The following is a 23,848-nucleotide window of genomic DNA, read 5'->3' as shown; positions in this document are numbered from 1 at the left end:
GTGTGTTTTGCTTTGTCTGGGCACCCCTTGTTGCTCGCTGCTCTATATCCTCACTCCTGATGAAGCCGCTGGTCAGCCATACACGTGGGGCGTCTGGCGGCCTCTCCTCCGCTCTACAGTACACTATCAGGCGTAGTCAGTGTGCTCTGTGCTTGATGCACAGCACCCTCCCTCTGGAGCCTCTCTCGGCACCTGTATCTTCTCCGGTTTTGCTTTGTCTGGGCACCCCTTGTTGCCCGCTGCTCTATAGCCACACTGTCTCCTGTTATATAGACTCTGGGTTTTGGGAACGACCATCTTTCGGTTTATTACGTCATTATTGCATCTCGTGCACAGATTCCTGGTCCCGTTCACATCAGGGCCGCTGCGGCATCGCGACTATTGGCTTGGAAAACCTTCCAATCGGGGCCCATAGCGGCCCTCCTGGTGGAGATATAGGCGAGAAGCGTCTGACCATAGACATCACCAGGTCACTGCATGTTATTCGTGTACATCATTAACCATACTGGGGATCTATACGAGTGCGGTGTAGCATTATCTATAGGGTCGCCCCTTATTGATTTTAGATGGTTTTATGGTGTTTTTGTATTTGCTCTTTATGAAGCTTTATTATTGTTACTATTGTCCTGGTGGCGCATTCACCGTGTAGGAGCTTTTTTTCCTCTTTTTGATGACCTTCGTTGTGGTCATACAGGATGAAGTACCCAGTTTTACTGATCGAGATATAGTCCTTGGCTGTGCACCTGACCTTCATACCTTTGGTGAGTAGGAGCCGCGGTGGGTGGGACCCATAATAGGAAACTTCAGACATGTGCCCTTAGTGACTCGTCCTCTGAGGAGGTCTCTTTAGATACGTGACCTTAGTGACTGGTCCACTGAGAAGGTCTCTTCAGATACATGACCTTAGTGACTGGTCCACTGAGAAGGTAACTTCAGATACGTGACCTTAGTGACTCGTCCTCTGAGGAGGTCTCTTTAGATACGTGACCTTAGTGACTGGTCCACTGAGGAGGTAACTTCAGATACGTGACCTTAGTGACTCGTCCTCTGAGGAGGTCTCTTCAGATACGTGACCTTAGTGACTCATCCTCTGAGGAGGTCTCTTTAGATACGTGACCTTAGTGACTGGTCCTCTGAGGAGGAAACTTCAGATACGTGACCTTAGTGACTGGTCCTCTGAGGAGGTAACTTCAGATACGTGACCTTAATGACTGGTCCTCTGAGGAAGTAACTTCAGATACGTGACCTTAGTGACTGGTCCTCTGAGGAGGTCTCTTTAGATACGTGACCTTAATGACTGGTCCTCTGAGGAAGTAACTTCAGACATGTGACCTTAGTGACTGATCCTCTGAGGAGGTCTCTTTAGATACGTGACCTTAGTGACTCGTCCTCTGAGGCGGTCTCTTTAGATACGTGACCTTAGTGACTCGTCCTCTGAGGAGGTCTCTTTAGATACGTGACCTTAGTGACTCGTCCTCTGAGGAAGTAACTTCAGATACGTGACCTTAGTGACTGGTCCTCTGAGGAGGTAACTTCAGATACGTGACCTTAATGACTGGTCCTCTGAGGAGGTCTCTTTAGATACGTGACCTTAGTGACTGGTCCTCTGAGGAAGTAACTTCAGATACGTGACCTTAGTGACTGATCCTCTGAGGAGGTCTCTTTAGATACGTGACCTTAGTGACTGGTCCTCTGAGGAGGTAACTTCAGATACGTGACCTTAGTGACTCGTCCTCTGAGGAGGTCTCTTTAGATATGTGACCTTAGTGACTCGTCCTCTGAGGAGATTGGCGCCATATCTATTTGCAGATTTGCCTCTTGGACTATCATCACCTACCGCCATACCCATTAACACGTGGCATTTTTTATTATATTAATTGAAATGTATCCCTGACGTTCACTTTAACCCTTGCTGCTATTGTGATTGTTTCCTGATAGTAGCGCTGTATAGGCTCAGCACAGCACTGATCGAGGGGTCGGGGGTCAGTGGAAGAGCGCACGGTTATCAGCCAGGGTCGTGATTATATTCAGGAGATGTTATCTTCTTAGTCGCAGACAATCAGGACAGTTCTGACCAGCAACGTGTCCATAATGCCATGAATCGTGCAGTGTGTGAGTTACCCTTCACTGCCTCCCACAATGTTTCGCCAACACAAAGGTGTCATCAGGGGCTTCTCGTGGGGAACGTCTTCTATTCCTGTATAGAACACGGCAACTCGCTTGAGACTATATAAAGCAATTGTCTTTTTTTCTGCTTTGTCTCTGGCACTGCTGTTCACAACTTTGTGCGGCAGGTCAACCAAGATGGCTGCCCCATGTCATGCACAAAATAAACAAAAAGATACAATAGGATTAAAAAGAAAACTTCAGTTTGTTTTTTTTATTATAATAAAAAACGGAATCTGAAGAGCTGCAGCTAAAGTGACATTTTCTGGACAATTTACGAAGCTTTTTATACTGTAAAATCTAAGTGAATAATAATGATACTAAGCAGTACGTGTGTGGGTACAGTGACGGGAGCCCCTTCCCCGCGTACACCGACGGGAGCCCCTCCCCCGCGTACACAGACGGGAGCCCCTCTCCCGCGTACACCGACGGGAGCCCCTCTCCCGCGTACACCGACGGGAGCCCCTCCCCCGCGTACACCGACGGGAGCCCCTCCCCCGCGTACACCGACGGGAGCCCCTCCCCCGCGTACACCGACGGGAGCTCCTCCCCCGCGTACACCGACGGGAGCTCCTCCCCCGCGTACACCGACGGGAGCTCCTCTCCCGCGTACACAGACGGGAGCCCCTCTCCCGCGTACACAGACGGGAGCCCCTCTCCCGCGTACACAGACGGGAGCCCCTCCCCCGCGTACACCGACGGGAGCCCCTCCCCCGCGTACACCGACGGGAGCCCCTCTCCCGCGTACACCGACGGGAGCTCCTCCCCCGCGTATACCAACGGGAGCCCCTCCCCCGCATACACCAACAGGAGCTCATCCGGAGATGATCCGCTCAGAAGAATCACGCCCGCACATTATGTTCATGTCTCCTGTTACGGCGGTGGATGAGCCGGATGCAGTGACCGTGCGCCAGCAGATGGTGGAAGCTCGGTGGGATCTATGGTCGCTGCACTGGGTTAGGAGTCCTCCAGGAGCTCACGCAGGGTCAGGTCACTGTAGCTCCTCAGGAAATGGTCCTAACAGATAATCAGGGGCAAAAATACATGAAATATTAAAATAGGACAAACAGTACAAATCCCACCAGCCCTAGAAGCGCATACTGAGAGGGACTGTGCCAGGCAGACAGCAGGTGGCGCTGTGCTAATCATGACTGTCTACAGTGGATTGTGTGACCCCTCCAGTGTTGTGCTATATAAGGCCCTGGGGTCCATCATGTGCCGGGTGATCCTGCGCCTAGTTGCAACCACAAGTCCTGGCCTAATGTAGACATGCAGTGTCACCGAATGCATCCTCCAAGACTGGGCCGGGCTCTATCACATCACCCTGGGCACACCGAATGCATCCTCCAAGACTGGGCCGGGCTCTATCACATCACCCTGGGCACACCGAATGCATCCACCAAGACTGAGCCAGGCTCTATAACATCACCCTGGGCAGACCGAATGTATCCACCAAGACTGGGCCGGGCTCTATCACATCACCCTGGGCACACTGGAAACATCCACCAAGACTGGGCCGGGCTCTATCACATCACCCTGGGCACACCGAATGCATCCTCCAAGACTGGGCCGGGCTCTATCACATCACCCTGGGCACACCGAATGCATCCTCCAAGACTGGGCCGGGCTCTATCACATCACCCTGGGCACACTGGAAACATCCACCAAGACTGGGCCGGGCTCTATCACATCACCCTGGGCACACCGAATGTATCCAGCAAGACTGGGCCGGGCTCTATCACATCACCCTGGGCAGACCGAATGTATCCACCAAGACTGGGCCGGGCTCTATCACATCACCCTGGGCACACCAAATGCATCCACCAAGACTGGGCCAGGCTCTATCACATCACCCTGGGCACACTGGAAACATCCAACAAGACTGGGCCGGGCTCTGTCACATCACCCTGGGCACACCGAATGCATCCACCAAGACTGGGCCAGGCTCTGTCACATCACCCTGGGCACACTGAATGCATCCACCAAGACTGGTACAGGCTCTGTCACATCACCCTGGGCACACCGAATGCATCCACCAAGACTGGGCCAGGCTCTGTCACATCACCCTGGGCACATCGAATGCATCCACCAAGACTGAGCCAGGCTCTATCACAGCACCCTGGGCACACCGAATGCATCCACCAAGACTGGGCCAGGCTCTGTCACATCACCCTGGGCACACTCGAAGCATCCACCAAGACTGGGCCAGGCTCTGTCACATCACCCTGGGCACACCGAATGCATCCACCAAGACTGAGCCAGGCTCTATAACATCACCCTGGGCACACCGAATGCATCCACCAAGACTGGGCCAGGCTCTGTCACATCACCCTGGGCACACCGAATGCATCCACCAAGACTGGGCCAGGCTCTGTCACAGCACCCTGGGCACACCGAATGCATCCACCAAGACTGGGCCAGGCTCTGTCACAGCACCCTGGGCACACTGAATGCATCCACCAAGACTGAGCCAGGCTCTGTCACAGCACCCTGGGCACACCGAATGCATCCACCAAGACTGAGCCAGGCTCTATAACATCACCCTGGGCACACCGAATGCATCCACCAAGACTGGGCCAGGCTCTGTCACATCACCCTGGGCACACTGAATGCATCCACCAAGACTGGGCCAGGCTCTATCACAGCACCCTGGGCACACTGGAAACATCCTCCAAGACTGGGCCGGGCTCTATCACAGCACCCTGGGCACACCGAATGCATCCACCAAGACTGGGCCAGGCTCTATCACATCACCCTGGGCACACTCGAAGCATCCACCAAGACTGAGCCAGGCTCTATCACAGCACCCTGGGCACACTGGAAACATCCACCAAGACTGAGCCAGGCTCTATCACATCACCCTGGGCACACTGGAAGCATCCACCAAGACTGGGCCAAGCTCTATCACAGCACCCTGGGCACACTGGAAACATCCACCAAGACTGAGCCAGGCTCTCTCACAGCACCCTGGGCACACTGGAAACATCCACCAAGACTGGGCCGGGCTCTATCACATCACCCTGGGCACACTCGAAGCATCCACCAAGACTGAGCCAGGCTCTATCACATCACCCTGGGCACACTCGAAGCATCCACCAAGACTGAGCCAGGCTCTATCACAGCACCCTGGGCACACTGGAAGCATCCACCAAGACTGAGCCAGGCTCTATCACAGCACCCTGGGCACACTGGAAGCATCCACCAAGACTGAGCCAGGCTCTGTCACAGCACCCTGGGCACACCGAATGTATCCACCAAGACTGGGCCAAGCTCTATCACAGCACCCTGGGCACACTGGAAACATCCACCAAGACTGAGCCAGGCTCTATCACATCACCCTGGGCACACTCGAAGCATCCACCAAGACTGAGCCAGGCTCTGTCACATCACCCTGGGCACACTGGAAACATCCACCAAGACTGGGCCGGGCTCTATCACAGCACCCTGGGCACACTCGAAGCATCCACCAAGACTGGGCCAGGCTCTGTCACATCACCCTGGGCACACTGGAAACATCCACCAAGACTGGGCCGGGCTCTATCACATCACCCTGGGCACACTGGAAACATCCACCAAGACTGAGCCAGGCTCTATCACAGCACCCTGGGCACACTCGAAGCATCCACCAAGACTGGGCCAGGCTCTGTCACATCACCCTGGACACACTGGAAACATCCACCAAGACTGGGCCGGGCTCTATCACATCACCCTGGGCACACTGGAAACATCCACCAAGACTGAGCCGGGCTCTATCACATCACCCTGGGCACACCGAATGCATCCACCAAGACTGGGCCAGGCTCTATCACATCACCCTGGGCACAATGGAAACATCCAACAAGACTGGGCCAAGCTCTATCACAGCACCCTGGGCACACTGGAAACATCCACCAAGACTGAGCCAAGCTCTATAACATCACCCTGGGCACACTCGAAGCAGCCACCAAGACTGAGCCAGGCTCTATCACATCACCCTGGGCACACTGGAAACATCCACCAAGACTGAGCCAGGCTCTATCACATCACCCTGGGCACACTGGAAACATCCACCAAGACTGGGCCGGGCACACATCACCCTGGGCACACCGAATGCATCCACCAAGACGTGAGTTCAGTAAATTAAGAGACATTAACCACTGTTTCATGTCAGACTATTTGGTGCTTCTTTCTGTACAGTAATTTGTGGAGTGTCTGTTGATTACGGATTGCATCAGTGCCCTGCGGTGTACTCGTCTGCATATGAAAAACAATTGTGCATTCTAATTGAACTAGCGACCAATGAGAGAGCAGCCGTCTCCCCCAATCCTGTAAGACAGAAAACCTTAAATTGAGAACTGAGGGGTATAAAGGGCCTTGCTCCTGTCACCATCGTCATCATTCTACAGGACCTCAGCCTAGCATAATTGGTTCCAGCTGGAGGATTACAGAACTAAGTTACTGCCCAACGTTAAGCCCATGAATTCACTTGGAGAGCCCAGGTTGAGCAAATTCGGTCACCTGGCTGTGCTCGGTCAGCTTCCTAAGCTTGCCGCTATGTTTTCTCAGTGGGTGCCTGCCAAAAGTGGGGTGCTGCTGGCTGGGATAGATAGACCTGGAAGCCCTGAAGTCACAAAGACTCTAATCCCTGGAGTCCTGCAGAAGGGTGAGACGCTGGTTGGACCATCTTGCGTCTTGCTGGGAATGTGCGATATGTTTTTGCCTGTTGGTGACCAATAAAGTCTTACCAATGTGTGGTTCCCTCACCCTATGAGTAATGTCCTGCCCACAGGGAATGAGTGCGAGCGGTCATGGGATGAGCCCTGCTCTGTGCAGCCAGGCCAGTGGATGAGAGCACCCACTGACCCTTGTGTCTCTACAACTGCGCCGTCAAATCATATGTCACACACTGCGCCATCACATCATGCACCATCACATCATGCACCATCACATCATACGTTATGCACCACAACCTCGTGTAATACAGCATAACCCACTCCGAATCCCACCTTAAAGCAGCATACCTTCTAAGGGGTTCTCCAGGAAATGTTCAAGAAGTTTTACATGGTTGTCCTTCTCTTCCTCTGAGAGATGCCCCAGTGGTTCATCTACGGTGGTATCACTGGGTGGGACGTTCTCCATCATCCGATCCTTGTATCTCTTGAAGAAACCGCACTAATGGATGATGAAAAGGAAACATCATACACCACACCCAGTACAACTGCCCTGTGGTGTACTATCATGTAGTATGGTGTCCTGCCTTGCGGTGTACTGCTCTGCAGTGTCCTGCGGTGTGCATCAAACAGCTCCTTCTCCCATCAGACGATTCTTCTTCCCACCAGGCGCTCTCTCCTCCTCCCACCAGGCGCTCTCTCCTCCTCCCACCAGGCGCTCTCTCCTCCTCCCACCAGGCGCTCTCTCCTCCTCTCACCAGGCGCTCTCTCCTCCTCCCACCAGGCGCTCTCTCCTCCTCCCACCAGGCGCTCTCTCCTCCCACCAGGCGCCTCCTCCTCCCACCAGGCGCCTCCTCCTCCAACCAGGCGCCTCCTCCTCCCACCAGGCACTCTCTCCTCCTCCCACCAGGCACCTCCTCCTCCCACCAGGCGCCTCTTGCTCCCACCAGGCGCCTCTTGCTCCCACCAGGCGCCTCTTGCTCCCCCCAGGCGCCTCCTCCTCCCACCAGGTGCCTCCTCCTCCCACCAGGCGCCTCCTCCTCCAACCAGGCGCCTCCTCCTCCCACCAGGCACTCTCTCCTCCTCCCACCAGGCACCTCCTCCTCCCACCAGGCGCCTCTTACTCCCACCAGGCGCCTCCTGCTCCCACCAGGTGCCTCTTCCTCCCACCAGGCGCCTCCTCCTTCTCTCACCAGGTGCCTCCTCCTCCCACCAGGTGCCTCCTCCTCTCACCAGGCGCCTCCTCCTCTCACCAGGCGCCTCCTCCTCCCACCAGGTGCCTCCTTCTCTCACCAGGCGCCTTCTCCTCCCATCAGGCGCCTCCTTCTCCTCCCATCAGGCGCCTCCTTCTCTCACCAGGTGCCTCCTCCTCCCACCAGGCGCCTCCTCCTCCCACCAGGTGCCTCCTCCTCCCACCAGGCACTCCTGTCACCTCTTTCCTCTCATTACACTTGTCCCTTACTTCCATTTCCCCCAGGTGATTGTAAATCCCCTCCTTGTTAATTATTTAGTTGCCCCCAGATGTTAGCAGTTTCGGCCCCTTCCTGCTTCACTGCGACGTGTTCCCGTCTGGACTCCTTCTCACCTTATAGAGCAGGATGGAGAGAAGAATGAACACAACGACTCCTCCGACTGTGCCCCCCACAATGTACATCGTGTGATCCGGGACCACCAGGAGCTCCACTTGTGTTACCACCTGGAGACAAGAGGACACTTGTTATGGACACACACGAAAGAGACACAAGGAGAAGACACTGAGGGATCGTCCACCTCTGCAGATCCGAACACTCTCAGAACCTAAAAATAGAGCCTCAGCAGAAAGCAATGGCCGTGAATTGGGTACCAGGGTGACGTGCGTAAGTATTAGCACCTCTGTAAGTGGTAGAGTGTGATATTAGGGACCCTTTTGCTAGTAGATCCCTGCCCTCCCTAACGTGCCTATCAGGTTCTTTCACTCCGTCGCTGATGTCCCTATCCCTGTCTTTCCCTGGACTCAGCCCTGTATAGTGAGCAGGGCAGCGGGAATGCTAGTCCCACTCTAGATTTAAGACAGAGAGGATTAGACAGACGGGGGTAAAATAAACAGAAATCATACAGAGCACTCCAAACAACAAGAGGTAATAATGAGGAACGGACCAGAGGGGAAAAAAACAAAAAGGACAAAGGAAGGGAATCAGCAAGTGTTCTCAAAATGGCTTCCTGGTCCGCAGCTCACAGGTTCCCTCTAGACTAGAGGCAAGCTAAGCAGAAACTATCACCAGCAGTTTACCTGGACTAGGAGAGAGGTCTTCATAGCAGAGCTGATTAGCAATAGAGAACAGCTGACTATTATTTACACTCAGTTTAGAAGACCAGAGGATCTACTTAACTCTAGCAGCGCTGGAGAAAGAAGAATCTGCACCGCAAGCAGTATTAACCTGAGCAAGTGTGTATAAGCCCTGCACTGCTATCTCCTGACACCAGATATAGGAGGGACTACTGTCCGTCGTGGTACCCACGTGACAGTACCCTCTCTCCTAAACAGGGGACTCTGGACCTCAGGAGCAGGGCTGTCTGGACGTGTGAAATGAAAAAAGACTGGACCGCCCTGGTTGCATGCACATCGGATGGTGGTACCCACATTCTCTCCACTGGACCGTAACCCTTCCAATGTAACAAGTAATGAAGTGACCGGCTTACCAAGTGAGAATCAATAATCTTGGCTGTCTGAAATTCTAGATTTCCATCCACAACCACCGAGGAAGAAGGTAATGGAGCTTGTTCAGAGGAAGCAACATATTTTTTGAGGAGAGAACGATGAAACACATTATGAATATTGAACGAAAGGGGCAATACAAGTCGAAAAGATACCGGATTGATAACGGCGACTATCTTATACGGCCCGATGAACCTGGGTCCTGGCTTCCAAGAAGGGACCTTCAACTTTCTTGGTATACAACCACACCATATCATCCACACACAGGTCCGGACCATCCATACGCTTACGATCAGCCATACCTTTATATTTGGCACCCATCCCCTTCAAGTTATTCAGAACCCCTCTCCACACAGAAGAAATGGATGACGAGAACTGCTCCTCGCCAGGAACTCCAGAGGAGGCGGACCACCACATGCCCCAAAAAATGGGGACTTGCCTGTAGATTCATGACGACAGTTATTTACTGCAAACTCTGAAAGAGGTAAATAAACCCAATCCTCTTGATTTTCAGAAACAAAGCACCTTAAATAGGTCTCCAGATTTTGATTCGCCCATTCAGTCTGCTCATTGGACTGAGGGTGAAAGATGGCCGAAAATGAGAGATGGATCCCTAGCCGAGCATAAAATGCCTTCCAGAACTTAGATATTGTGTCAGATCACGGGACCCAGTTCATATCCGAGGGAACCCATACATTTTACAATCTCATTGATTAATACTTGTGCCAAAGCTGTAGCACTGCGAAGTGCAGAGAAAGCAATAAAATGGGCCATTTTTCTAAATCTATCAACCACTATCAGTATTACAGTCTTACCAGTGGACAATGGGCAGATAAAATCCACCGACTGGTGTGTCCATGGTCTACGAGGAATGACCAATGGTTGCTTAACCCAAGACGGACGAGTGTGAGGGGTCTTAGAACGCGCATAGACATTGCAAGCCGCAACATAATCCTGAACATCATGGTGTAGATTAGACCACCAGAAATGACAAGAGCCGACCAGTAGCAGTCCTTCTCCCTGGATGTCCGGCCAGAGCTCAATCATGATGCTCACTTACAATTCTAAGATGTAAATTCAGACTAAAACAGTTTTCCTGGAGGACAAGTGCCAGGGGCATCCCTCAACGTCCGCGACCTCCTTCTCAAGGTCCAAATTGCCAAACTGATGACTCCCTTCTGCAATATGGGGACAGGCTCACCACCATTACCTCCCCTGGAAAACAACGGGATAATGCATCGGCCTTGAAGAAAGTAAATCTTGGAAATCTGGGATAAGAGAGGGGGTACGGATCCCACACGGTGATCCAAACAAGGACGCAGACCCCATCAGTTTCTTAACGGAAAACCCTGCAGCCACCGGAGAACAGGAGGGTCGGATATGTCCGAGGCTTTCTGCAATGCACTCTTACATGGCCGGCCTCTCTGGACCTGAAATATTATGCAGCCTGCCCTTTGCCCAGTCAATCTTATGCCAGGGGCAAAGTTGCCAGACATAGGAGCGGGGGGGGGGGGGGGGGGGCTGGGGTGGAGAGGGGGGGCTGCTCCTGACAACCTTGCTCAGAAAAATTATCCTCAAGGTCAGACAGATACTCTGGCAAGGAGCTGGCAGCGACCATAGAAATACAGGTGCTCGTGCAGTTGTTCCGACAGTACCTGCTCCACCTTACTACCTCCTGTGCCTGTCAGTCCATCACAGGATTGTGTAGCATCAGCCAAGGGAGACCCAAAACCACCGGGGAGGGTAGACCCCCCCAGAGCAAAACAATCAATCGATTCAGTGTGCATGGCCTCAACCTGGAGACATAAACCATGGACGACCTGACTCAGGAGGGCGGAATCAATGGTGACAATGGCGATAGGCTTAGGTAGCTTATGTGGAATAAGGCCCTGGGTCCAGCCCTGGGCGCCCACCAAATTGGACCTCACACCGCTATCCAAAGAAGGGAATTTTGTTACTTACCGTAAATTCCTTTTCTTCTAGCTCCTATTGGGAGACCCAGACGATTGGGTGTATAGCTACTGCCTCCGGAGGCCACACAAAGCATTACACTAAAAAGTGTAAGGCCCCTCCCCTTCTGGCTATACACCCCCAGTGGGATCACTGGCTCACCAGTTTTAGTGCAAAAGCAAGAAGGAGGAAAGCCAATAACTTGGTTAAACAAATTCACTCCGAGTAACATCGGAGAACTGAAAAACCGTTCAACATGAACAACATGTGTACCCGAAAAAACCCAAAAATCACGAAGGACAACAGGGCGGGTGCTGGGTCTCCCAATAGGAGCTAGAAGAAAAGGAATTTACGGTAAGTAACAAAATTCCCTTCTTCTTCGGCGCTCCATTGGGAGACCCAGACGATTGGGACGTCCAAAAGCTGTCCCTGGGTGGGTAAAGAAATACCTCATGTTAGAGCTGCGAAGACAGCCCTCCCCTACGGGGAGGCAACTGCCGCCTGCAGGACTCTTCTACCTAGGCTGGCGTCCGCCGAAGCATAGGTATGCACCTGATAATGTTTGGTGAAAGTGTGCAGACTCGACCAGGTAGCTGCCTGGCACACCTGTTGAGCCGTAGCCTGGTGTCGCAATGCCCAGGACGCACCCACGGCTCTGGTAGAATGGGCCTTCAGCCCTGATGGAACCGGAAGCCCAGCAGAACGGTAGGCTTCAAGAATTGGTTCTTTGATCCATCGAGCCAGGGTGGCTTTGGAAGCCTGCGACCCTTTGCGCTTACCAGCGACAAGGACAAAGAGTGCATCGGAGCGGCGCAGGGGCGCCGTGCGGGAAATGTAGATTCTGAGTGCTCTCACCAGATCTAACAAATGTAAATTCTTCTCATACCAATGAACTGCATGAGGACAAAAAGAAGGCAAAGAGATATCCTGATTAAGATGAAAAGAGGATACCACCTTCGGGAGAAACTCCTGAATGGGACGCAGCACTACCTTGTCCTGGTGGAAGACCAGGAAAGGAGCCTTGGATGACAGCGCTGCCAGCTCAGACACTCTCCGAAGAGATGTGATCGCTACCAGAAAAGCCACTTTCTGTGATAGTCTAGAAAGTGAAACCTCCCTCAGAGGCTCGAAGGGCGGCTTCTGGAGGGCAACTAGTACCCTGTTCAGATCCCATGGATCTAACGGCCGCTTGTACGGGGGTGCAATATGACAAACCCCATGCAGGAACGTGCGCACCTTAGGAAGTCGTGCTAGACGCTTTTGAAAAAAGACGGATAGCGCCGAGACTTGCCCGTTAAGGGAGCCGAGCGACAAACCTTTTTCTAACCCAGATTGCAGGAAAGAAAGAAAGGTAGGCAATGCAAAAGGCCAGGGAGACACTCCCTGAGCAGAGCACCAGGATAAGAATATCCTCCACGTTCTGTGGTAGATCTTAGCGGACGTGGGCTTCCTAGCCTGTCTCATGGTGGCAACGACCCCTTGGGATAATCCTGAAGACGCTAGGATCCAGGACTCAATGGCCACACAGTCAGGTTCAGGGCCGCAGAATTCCGATGGAAAAACGGCCCTTGGGACAGTAAGTCTGGTCGGTCTGGTAGTGCCGACGGTTGGCCGACCGTGAGATGCCACAGATCCGGATACCACGCCCTCCTTGGCCAGTCTGGGGCGACGAGTATGACGCGGCTGCAGTCGGATCTGATCTTGCGTAGCACTCTGGGCAAGAGTGCCAGAGGTGGAAACACATAAGGGAGCCGGAACTGCGACCAATCTTGCACTAAGGCGTCTGCCGCCAGAGCTCTGTGATCGCGAGACCGTGCTATGAAGGTTGGGACCTTGTTGTTGTGCCTGGACGCCATTAGGTCGACGTCCGGCCTTCCCCAGCGGCTACAGATTTCCTGAAACACGTCCGGGTGAAGGGACCGTTCCCCTGCGTCCATGCCCTGGCGGCTGAGGAAGTCTGCTTCCCAGTTTTCTACGCCGGGGATGTGAACTGCGGATACGGTGGAGGCCGTGGCTTCCACCCACATCAGAATCCGCCGGACTTCCTGGAAGGCTTGCCGACTGCGTGTCCCTCCTTGGTGATTGATGTATGCCACCGCTGTGGAGTTGTCCGACTGAATTCGGATCTGCTTTCCTTCCAGCCACTGCTGGAAGGCTAGTAGGGCAAGATACACTGCTCTGATTTCCAGAACATGGATCTGAAGGGTGGACTCCTGCTGAGTCCACGTACCCTGAGCCCTGTGGTGGAGAAAAACTGCTCCCCACCCTGACCGACTCGCGTCTGACGTGACTACCGCCCAAGACGGTGGTAGGAAGGATCTTCCCTGTGATAATGAGGTGGGAAGAAGCCACCATTGCAGAGAGTCCTTCTGTGAAAAGGATACTTTCCTGTTCAGGGATGTTGACTTCCCGTCCCATTGGCGGAGAATGTCCCAATAAAGAGGACGCAGATGAAACTGCGCAAACGGAATCGCCTCCATTGCCGCCACCATCTTCCCGAGGAAGTGCATGAGGCGTCTTAAGGAGTGCGACTGACCTTGACGGAGGGTCTGCACCCCAGTCTGTAGTGACCGCTGCTTGTCCAGCGGAAGCTTCACTAGCGCTGAGAGGGTATGAAACTCCATGCCAAGATACGTTAGTGATTGGGTCGGTGACAGGTTTGACTTTGAGAAGTCGATGATCCACCCGAACGTCTGGAGAGTCTCCAGCGCAACATTCAGGCTGAGTTGGCATGCCTCTTGAGAGGGTGCCTTGAAAAGTAGATCGTCCAAGTAAGGGATCACAGAGTGTCCCTGTGAGTGCAAGACTGCTACCACTGCCGCCATGACCTTGGTGAACACCCGTGGGGCTGTCGCCAGACCGAATGGCAGAGCTACGAACTGAAGATGGTCGTCTCCCATCACGAAACGTAGAAAACATTGGTGCTCTGTAGCAATCGGCACGTGGAGATAAGCATCTTTGATGTCTATTGATGCTAGGAAATATCCTTGAGACATTGAGGCAATGACGGAGCGGAGGGTTTCATCCGGAATCGCCTGGCCTCCACGTGCTTGTTGAGCAGTTTTAGGTCAAGAACGGAACGGAAAGAGCCATCCTTTTTTTGGCACCACAACCAGATTGGAGGAAAACCGTGTCTTGTTCCTGAAGAGGAACAGGGATTACCACTCCTTCTGCCTGCAGAAGAGCATCGGCTCGGTGGGGAGGTGGGGACGTTCTGAAGAATCGAGTCGGAGGACGAGAACAGAACTCTGTCCTGTGCACGTGGGCACAATGTCCCTCACCCACCGGTCTGTGACCTGTGGCAGCCAAATGTCGCCAAAGGCGAGCGAGTCTGCTATCAACCACGGATGCGGAGAGATGAGAGAGCTGAGAGTCATGAGGAGACCGCCGTGGTAGCGGTTCCTCCGGCTGCCTTCCTTGGGCGTGATTGAGCCCCCGGAAACTGAGCCCCTCTGAGGCTTTTCAGCTCTTTTGGACGAGGACAATTGGGACCTGCCCGAGCTTGGGAAGGACCGAAACCTCGACTGTCCTTCCAGGACAGCATTAATAGGGTAAGTCGCAATGCAGACATTGCGAGGTTACGGACGCCCCTGCGGCACAAATGTACATATGCTCAAGACCAGCTGTGCAAGAACAGCTGAAAAGCTTAGGGAGCCCATACGGCTGTAAATGCCGGAGCAACCGACACGCCGATAGCCTCATAGACAGATTTCAACCAGAGTCCATCTGTCTGGCATCTTTAAGTGAAGTCCCTCCACTGCAACTATAGCTCTAGCCGCAAGCCTGGAGATTGGAGAATCCACCTTTGGACCCTGGGTCCCGCGCTTGACCACGTCAGGGGGAAAAGGATAACGTGTATCCTTAATACGTTTGGAGAAAACGCTTATCTGGTAAGCGTGGTGTTCCTGGACTGCTTCTCTGAAGTCAGCGTGGCCAGAAAAATACTCAATATACGTTTGAGCTACTGAAATGGGACTTCTCCTGCTGTGAAGCTGACTCCTCCGCTGGGGGAGCTGAGGGAGAAATATCCAACATTCCCTTGATGGACGCTATAGGATCATTCCTTATGGCGTCACCATCCGGTGTATCCGGATTGAGAGCGTTGTCAGGATCAAAGTCCTGATGAGCTACGTCTGCCTCATCATACAGAGAGCCTCCTGGGACCCCCCCCGGAGCACCGATTTTATTCCCAATGAGGGTGGCCAGGGAGCAATGATCCAGATTGCCCATGGCCTGTCCGGACTGCAAGTCTCTATCCCATTGCAACTCCATCCCTGTCCTTGGACAGGGTTGACAGGTGGTTCCTTTGGCCACGTCTAGTAGAGACCCCGGCTGACCAAGTGCTCCAGGGGAGCATTGCACACAATGGGGTTCAGTGCCGTGGAACAGTATCACATGCAGTAAAAACAGCATCGAAAGCCTGAGTTGCTTATATGCTGCTGCCGACTAGCCATCTAGGACATAGAGCCAAGAATGGCGACCGTACAATGCAATGTATAACATACAAGCATAAAGTACAAATGAACACTGCAGCACATGCAATACAAGCAGCATAGAAAGCCTGTGCCTTGGCACCCCTGCTTTTCTGCTGCTGTAGACTAGCCATCCAGGGGAATATAGCCCAGAATATCGACCATACAGTGCAATGTATAGCATACAAGCATAAGTACAAATGCACACTGCAGCCCATGCAATACAAGCAGCATAGAAAAAACCTGTGCCTCAGCACCCCTGCTTTTCTGCTGCTGTAGCCTAGTCATTCTAGGCGAAAATAGCCCAGACTAGCGACCGTACAGTGCAGTGTATAGCATACAAGCATAAATACACATGAACACTTCAGTACATGCAATACAAGCAGCATAGAAAGCCTGTGCCTTAGCACCCCTGCTTTCCTGCTGCTGATGTGTCGCCATCTAAGAGGGCATATAGCCAAAAATAGCGACCTATGCAGTGTAAGCATAAAAATACAAATGGACAACTGCGGTATTTAGTGGGGTCAGCACTTCAGGTGCCGCTTACCGCCCGCCTATAAGCGGGTGTGTGGTCGCCCTAGTCCTGTGCCTGGTTGCCCAGAGTCCGATCTCTCAGCTCGGACTGCAGGAATGGCTGCCGGCGTCCTTCTCCAGCTCGTGTGAGTAGGGGCGGGCCGTGGGCGTGCCCCCAAGTCAGAGCGGGAAACCGGCGTCCCACAGTGTCCAGTGAGAGGGCTGGAGCATGTAAATAAGGCTCCAGCCCTCGGCGCTGCTGATTGTACAGCGTCTCTCCCCTACCCTGATTGACAGGGTGGGGGCGGGAACGAAGCGGAGCTAGGCCGCAGAAGCCGGGGACTGGATTTATAAGCGCCGCCGCCGTAAAAGCACGGTCGGCGCTAAGTCCCCGGCGCACTACAAGTCCCAGCCGCGCCGCCGCTCCCGGAGCGTCCGGCGCGGTAGTTCCCCATACATAAAGTCACTCAGCTAGGCTGCAGTGACTGTAACCCTTTACTGTCCCCGGCGCACTAGCACACCCAGCAAGTCTGGAGTGTGCTGTGCCTGTGTGTACGGGGACACAGAGTACCTGAATGGTGCAGGGCCATGTCCCTGAACGGTACCCAGCTCCGTATCCAGCAGGTTCAATGGGTCTGTGGATGGAGCCCGGCCTCAGGGCTTTGGGGCCGGTAAGATCCCACTTCCTCAGAGCCCCTCAGGGGGATGTGGAAGGAAAACAGCATGTGGGCTCCAGCCGCCGTACCAGCAATAGGTACCTCAACCTTACAAACCACAAGCGGGGAGAGAAGGGAGCATGCTGGGGGCCCTATATGGGCCCTCTTTTCTTCCATCCGATATAGTCAGCAGCTACTGCTGACTAAACAGTGGAGCTATGCGTGGATGTCTGACCTCCTTCGCACAAAGCAGAAAACTGGTGAGCCAGTGATCCCACTGGGGGTGTATAGCCAGAAGGGGAGGGGCCTTACACTTTTTAGTGTAATGCTTTGTGTGGCCTCCGGAGGCAGTAGCTATACACCCAATCGTCTGGGTCTCCCAATGGAGCGCCGAAGAAAAGCGGAAATATACACCTTCTTTTCACCTAACAGGACCTCAGCGGGCATAAAAAAAAAAAAAAATTGCGACCTACCAATGGAGGAAATCAGTACACCCAGGTTGCTATCCTCCATGCAAACTGGGCTCGATTGCTTTTTTATCGGCTGAGTACAGTTTTGTAGTGAGGGACAGTCTTCACAAAGTGATCTTTAGGACCACAAAAGAAAGAAACCCTCATATTACAATGATCTATAGGTGGACCAGTACCTCAGGTTACCCCTCTGAACTGCACACGGTCCTCCGTGGGTACCCACCTAGGCTTAGTAACGACAGTATCCCTGGTAGACTGTGGTATCTCCTTTCATCTTTCATGGAAAAGACGGACAACACGGATAGCCAGGTTCATGGCGGGCTCCAGGGAATCCGCAGTCTCATACAAGACGAGCGCGTCCTTCACTCTCTCTCAGAGACTGACCGTAATGGCTCCAAGATGCGGGATCATTCCAGCGGGAGTCTGTGGACCATCTGCAGAACTCGGAGCAGAACTCCTCAGCTGGCCGGTCACCCTGCCGAATCGGACGTAGTTTGGATTCAGCCCGGTCGGGATCATCATAAATGAGCCCAAAAGCACAGGAAGACCCCTCAACTGTCCAGAGTGACTGATAAGCGGGTGCAAGAGAGAAAGCCCAGGCTTGGGGATCCCCCTGGTGGAGTGAGAACTATCCCGAGTCCCTGTATACCTGAGGAGAGCGGTCTAACCCTAAAGTTTACAGGCCTTCCTAAACACCACAAACTTCTCCCGTCCTCCAGTGAACCTATCCGGCAATGCTAACTTATGCTCAGGTGGGAAGGGCCCGAGAGCAGTGGCCGCTAAACCCTGGGTCTGAGAGGCGGCCTGCAACACAACGGAACGCAGAACTGCCACCTCCACCGACAGACTCTGCAGCTACTCAGCTAAAGCAGCAATGGGGTCCATAGATGACCCCCCCGCCCAAAAATAAATTAAAAAAAATGGTGGGGCTGGTGATACTGTCACACTGTGACTACTGGGGTTCTGCCAGGTACACGAGAACCCCCAGCGAGTGCCGCAACATATGGCCCTTACGCTACGGAAAGAGTAGCAGGGTAACCTCCTAAACTCTCCTGAGGCTGATCCCTGCACTTTCTAACATCCCTATCGCGGTCTTTCACCCAGTCACTGATCACTTGCCTATACTTGTCTTTCCCTGGACTCAGCCCTGTATAGTGCGCAGGACAGCGGGAACGCTAGTCCCTCTCTAGGTTAAAAGACAGAGAGGATTAGACAGACGGGGGTAAAATAAACAGCAATCACACAAACCACTCCAAACAAGAGGTAATAATGAGGAACGGACCAGAGGGGAAAAACCAAGAAGGAACACAACTTTCACACAGCAAATGTTCTCTGAATGGCTCCTGGTCCTCAGCTCACAGGTTCTCTCTAGAGACTACTGTAGTGGAAACCATCACCAGCAGTCACCTGCACTAGCTAATTAGCTGTGCTAGATTGACAATAGAGAACAGCTGGCTATTTCTCACACTCTGAGTTCAGGAGACCAAAAGCATTTGCTTAACCCTAGCAGTGCTGGATACAGGAGAATCAGCACCGCCAGCAGTATTAACCTGAGCAAGTGTGTATGAGGCCCTGCACTGCGATCTACTGACACCAGAAATAGGAAGGACTACTCTCCATCCTGGTACCCTCGTCACAGAAGCTTCTGTTAGTATTAGCGCGTCTATATGTGGTGGAGAGTGCTATTAGGGATACTTGTGTTAGTATTAGCGCCTCTGTATGTGGTAGAGAGTGATTTCGGGAATACTGGTGTTAGTATTAGTATCTCTATATGTATTGGGGGCTGATATCGAAGACACTTGTGTTAGCACCTCTGTATGTGGTAGAGAATGATATCAGGGACATTTGCATTAGTATTAAAACCTCTGTATCTGATGTGGGTGATATGGGGGACACTTGCGTTAGTATTAGCACCTCTGCATGTGGTGGAGTGATATCGGGGACACTTGCGTTAGTATAATTGCCTCTAGATGTGATGGGGGTCACTTGCGTTAGTATTAGCACATCTGCATGTGGTAGATACCTGGGCAGAATGGAACCTGCCCCCCATGTCACTGTGATATCGGCGCCCATCGTAGAGGATCTGCACTGCGCTGCTCACATTCACCGACGACGGCGCCTAGAAGCAGAAGAGAAACTGTCAGTCCCTTGTAGGTCAGAGCCCAAGCAACGGGGCAGAGGACACAGAGGACACAACGGGACAAAGCACACAACGGGGCAGAGGACACATCGAGACAGAGGACGCAGAGGACACATCGAGACAGAGGACGCAGAGGACACATCGAGACAGAGGACGCAGAGGACACATCGAGACAAAGCACACAACGGGGCAAAGGACACAACGGGGCAAAGCACACAATGGGGCAGAGGACACAACAAGACAGAGGACGCAGAAGACACATCGAGACAGAGGACGCAGAGGACACAACGGGACAAAGCACACAACGGGGCAGAGGACACATCGAGACAGAGGACGCAGAGGACACATCGAGACAGAGGACGCAGAGGACACATCGAGACAGAGGACGCAGAGGACACATCGAGACAGAGGACGCAGAGGACACATCGAGACAGAGGACGCAGAGGACACATCGAGACAGAGGACGCAGAGGACACATCGAGACAGAGGACGCAGAGGACACATCGAGACAGAGGACGCAGAGGACACATCGAGACAGAGGACGCAGAGGACACATCGAGACAGAGGACGCAGAGGACACATCGAGACAGAGGACGCAGAGGACACATCGAGACAGAGGACGCAGAGGACACATCGAGACAGAGGACGCAGAGGACACATCGAGACAGAGGACGCAGAGGACACATCGAGACAGAGGACGCAGAGGACACATCGAGACAGAGGACGCAGAGGACACATCGAGACAGAGGACGCAGTCGACACCTCGAGACAGAGGATGCAGAGGACACCTCGAGACAGAGGATGCAGAGGACACCTCGAGACAGAGGACGCAGAGGGCACATCGAGACAGAGGATGCAGAGGACACCTCGAGACAGAGGATGCAGAGGGCACATCGAGACAGAGGACGCAGAGGGCACATCGAGACAGAGGACGCAGAGGGCACATCGAGGCAGAGGACGCAGAGGGCACATCGAGGCAGAGGACACATCGAGGCAGAGGACGCAGAGGAGACATCGAGCCAGAGGACACATCGAGACAGAGGACGCAAAGGACACATCGATACAGAGGGGCAGAGGAAACAAAGGACACAAAAGCAAGCTGCCGTGACCCAGAGGAAGACCAGTGCGTACAGACAGAAAGAGTAAGAGATCTGGAAAATAAATTTCTTCAGGATCTTAGAAAAGGCACAAGAGGGAGAGCTTGGGGTGAGCCGTGGTTGTGGCAAACTACCTCCCACGTGGTAATCGGCTGCAGCGGTCCAGAGATTCTGACATCCACGTCACCAGATCTGTCCATAGTACAGTGCCACGTCTGTAAAGTAAAGCAGATTACTCCAATTTTCTGTGACAGCATCATCCTCTGACAATATGTGACAGTCCTGTAGTGTCCGACTGTAGAAGGTCGCAGCATTTGGCTACACAAGATGCTCTCACACTTTCCCTTTTTTCCCCTCTTTGGTTTTCATCCGATTCCCTTTAGGACCCTGAGACGTTCCTCCCCTTTTTAGCTGTTAGTCTTCAGCACTTCCCTTGGTCTCTTCATATACCCTCATTTCCCCTCACTCTTTGCTGGTGATGGCTCTAATGCCCTTATTAATTCTTCAGTGCGAGCAGGCGGCTTGCACTCATCTGGAGAATGTTTGTGTATGTTGCAGCTCCTCTCCTGAGTCATCTGGAGATAAGTTGTTGTTTTACCGCGCGTCTTCTCCCCCGCGCGTCTTCTTTAGAGCTTAGTGGGGATGCCTCAGCGCTCATCCCAGCCGCTCCCTACCTAGGACCTATTTCAGCGTCTGCCAGGGCCAGGTGTCCGGCTTGGCGCATAGATGCGGAACCTATCTAGGATGGTGAGGGACCCCGGAGCCCAGCGGTAGGTTCGTTCAGAAGTCACCATATCCCCCCTCCCTAGACACAGGGTTTCCCTTCTCTTCCCTTTCGCGTGGTACTTCCCTGTAACTAGCGTGACACCATATGATGTTTCCTCCCAGTGATGTCACCTTCCACCTTATAGTCACCGTATGACTTAATCATTCTATCCCATGACATCACCCGCGCTGTGTCACCTGTGACATCACTGCAGAGGCCGCTCAGGTCTCACCTGGTTTGTTTTGTGTCCTTTACCGAGAGTCTTTACAGCAAAAGAGTCATTGGGGACCGAGCAGATGACGCCATCATCCTGAGAAGAAAGAAAAGTAACACTAGTGCCGAGCAAGTACACCCCCCCACCCCCACCGCCAACCCCTACACCTGCCACCGTATCCCCGCACCCACACCTGACCACCACATCCCCTCCACCAACCCCTACACCTGCCACGATGTCCCCGCCCCCACACCTGACCACCACATCCCCTCCACCAACCCCTACACCTGCCACGATGTCCCCGCCCCCACACCTGACCACCACATCCCCGCCACCAACCCCTACACCTGCCACGATGTCCCCACACCTGACCACCACATCCCCTCCACCAACCCCTACACCTGCCACGATGTCCCCGCCCCTACACCTGACCACCACATCCCCTCCACCAACCCCTACACCTGCCACGATGTCCCCGCCCCTACACCTGACCACCACATCCCCTCCACCAACCCCTACACCTGCCACGATGTCCCCGCCCCCACACCTGACCACCACATCCCCTCCACCAACCCCTACACCTGCCACGATGTCCCCGCCCACACACCTGACCACCACATCCCCGCTGCCAACCCCTACACCTGCCACGATGTCCCCGCCCCCACACCTGACCACCATATCCCCGCCGCCAACCCCTACACCTGCCACGATGTCCCCGCCCCCACACCTGACCACCACATCCCCGCCGCCAACCCCTACACCTGCCACGATGTCCAGGCTGCCCGCCTGCACACCTGACCACCATGTCCCCGCTGCCAAACCCTACACCTGCCACCAGATCCCCACCGCCCGCCCCCACACCTGACCACTATGTTCCTGCCACCAATGCTTACTTCTGCCACCATGTCCACGCCGCCCGCCCCCACACCTGACCACCACGTCCCTGCTGCAAACCCCTAGACCTGCCCACCACGATCCTGCTGCCAAGCACCACACCTGACCTACACACAACCGTCGCCCACCCCCCACATCCCCACCCTGTCCCTACATCAAACTCACTACATCCTCATGGCCCTCCCTCACACCTGGCCACCACCACACCAGACCCACCACATCCTCACCACCCACCTCTATACCAGACTACTACATATCCACCACTCACACCTATATCTGACCTCCACACACCCGCCACCCACTCCTACATCTGACTACCACACACACCTTCTGCCCACCCCTACACCAGACCCGTCACATCCCCGCCCATACCAGACCGCCACATTCCCACATCTGCACCTGACCTCCGCACATCCGCCACTCACGTATACATCTGACTACCACACACTTGCCGCCCATATAAATATATACATACATACAAAGTCATGGCCAAAAGTGTTAGCACCCTTGAAGTTGTTCTAACAAATGAAGTATTTCCCTAAGAAAATTAATATATCCCCCTACACTGCCCCTCTCTATAATACACCCCCTACACAATACACCGTCTACACATTAAAACCTCTATACTGCCCCTCTTGATATTACACCCTCTAAACCGCCCTCTCCATAATATCTCTTTCATGCTGCCCCTATGTATAATATCCCCACCACACACTGCTCCTCTGTATAATATCCCTCCCACACACTGCTCCTCCATATATTATCCCCCACACACTGCCCCTCTGTACAATATCCCCTAAACACACTGCTCCTCCATATACTATCCCCACACACACTTCCCCTCTGTACACTATCTCCCCATATAAGCTGTCACTCTTTATATATATCCTCCCACACACCTTTTCCCTCTATATATTGCCCCCCCCACACACACTAACCACTCTGTACACTGTGCACGCACGCACACACATGCGCGCACACACACACACACACTGCCCCTCTGTACAATATACTTCTGGTATATATATATTATATATATTATATATTGTGACGTTGCACCTTGCAACATAGGGGGTTACTCGCTCAGCATGAGGGCTTCAGGTAGACACAGGAGGCACACTTTCTTAAGATCACAGCCTGCTTTATTCCACTCCATAAAGCACCGC

General features: G+C 53.5%; 1 protein-coding gene across 3 annotated transcripts in view; it reads right to left on the bottom strand.

Moving 5' to 3' along the window:
- Positions 1-2,405: 2,405 nt before the first annotated feature.
- ITGAL (integrin subunit alpha L) overlaps positions 2,406-23,848 on the bottom strand; it is a 69,505-nt gene continuing 48,062 nt past the window's right edge. For all 3 annotated transcript variants that reach the window (XM_075318688.1, XM_075318690.1, XM_075318689.1), the window contains exons 28-33: positions 21,807-21,884; positions 20,943-21,023; positions 19,595-19,690; positions 8,401-8,511; positions 7,167-7,317; positions 2,406-3,183 (exon numbers count right to left, since the gene is read on the bottom strand). In XM_075318688.1, coding sequence (XP_075174803.1) covers positions 3,158-3,183; positions 7,167-7,317; positions 8,401-8,511; positions 19,595-19,690; positions 20,943-21,023; positions 21,807-21,884 — 543 coding nt within the window. In that variant the 3' untranslated portion in view covers positions 2,406-3,157. The remainder of the gene's footprint in view (positions 3,184-7,166; positions 7,318-8,400; positions 8,512-19,594; positions 19,691-20,942; positions 21,024-21,806; positions 21,885-23,848) is intronic.

Source organism: Anomaloglossus baeobatrachus, chromosome 7 (genome assembly GCF_048569485.1).
Source record: "Anomaloglossus baeobatrachus isolate aAnoBae1 chromosome 7, aAnoBae1.hap1, whole genome shotgun sequence".
NCBI classification, from domain to species: domain Eukaryota; kingdom Metazoa; phylum Chordata; class Amphibia; order Anura; family Aromobatidae; genus Anomaloglossus; species Anomaloglossus baeobatrachus.
Note: the sequence above shows the minus strand (reverse complement) of the source record. Positions and strands in the feature narration are given on the sequence as shown.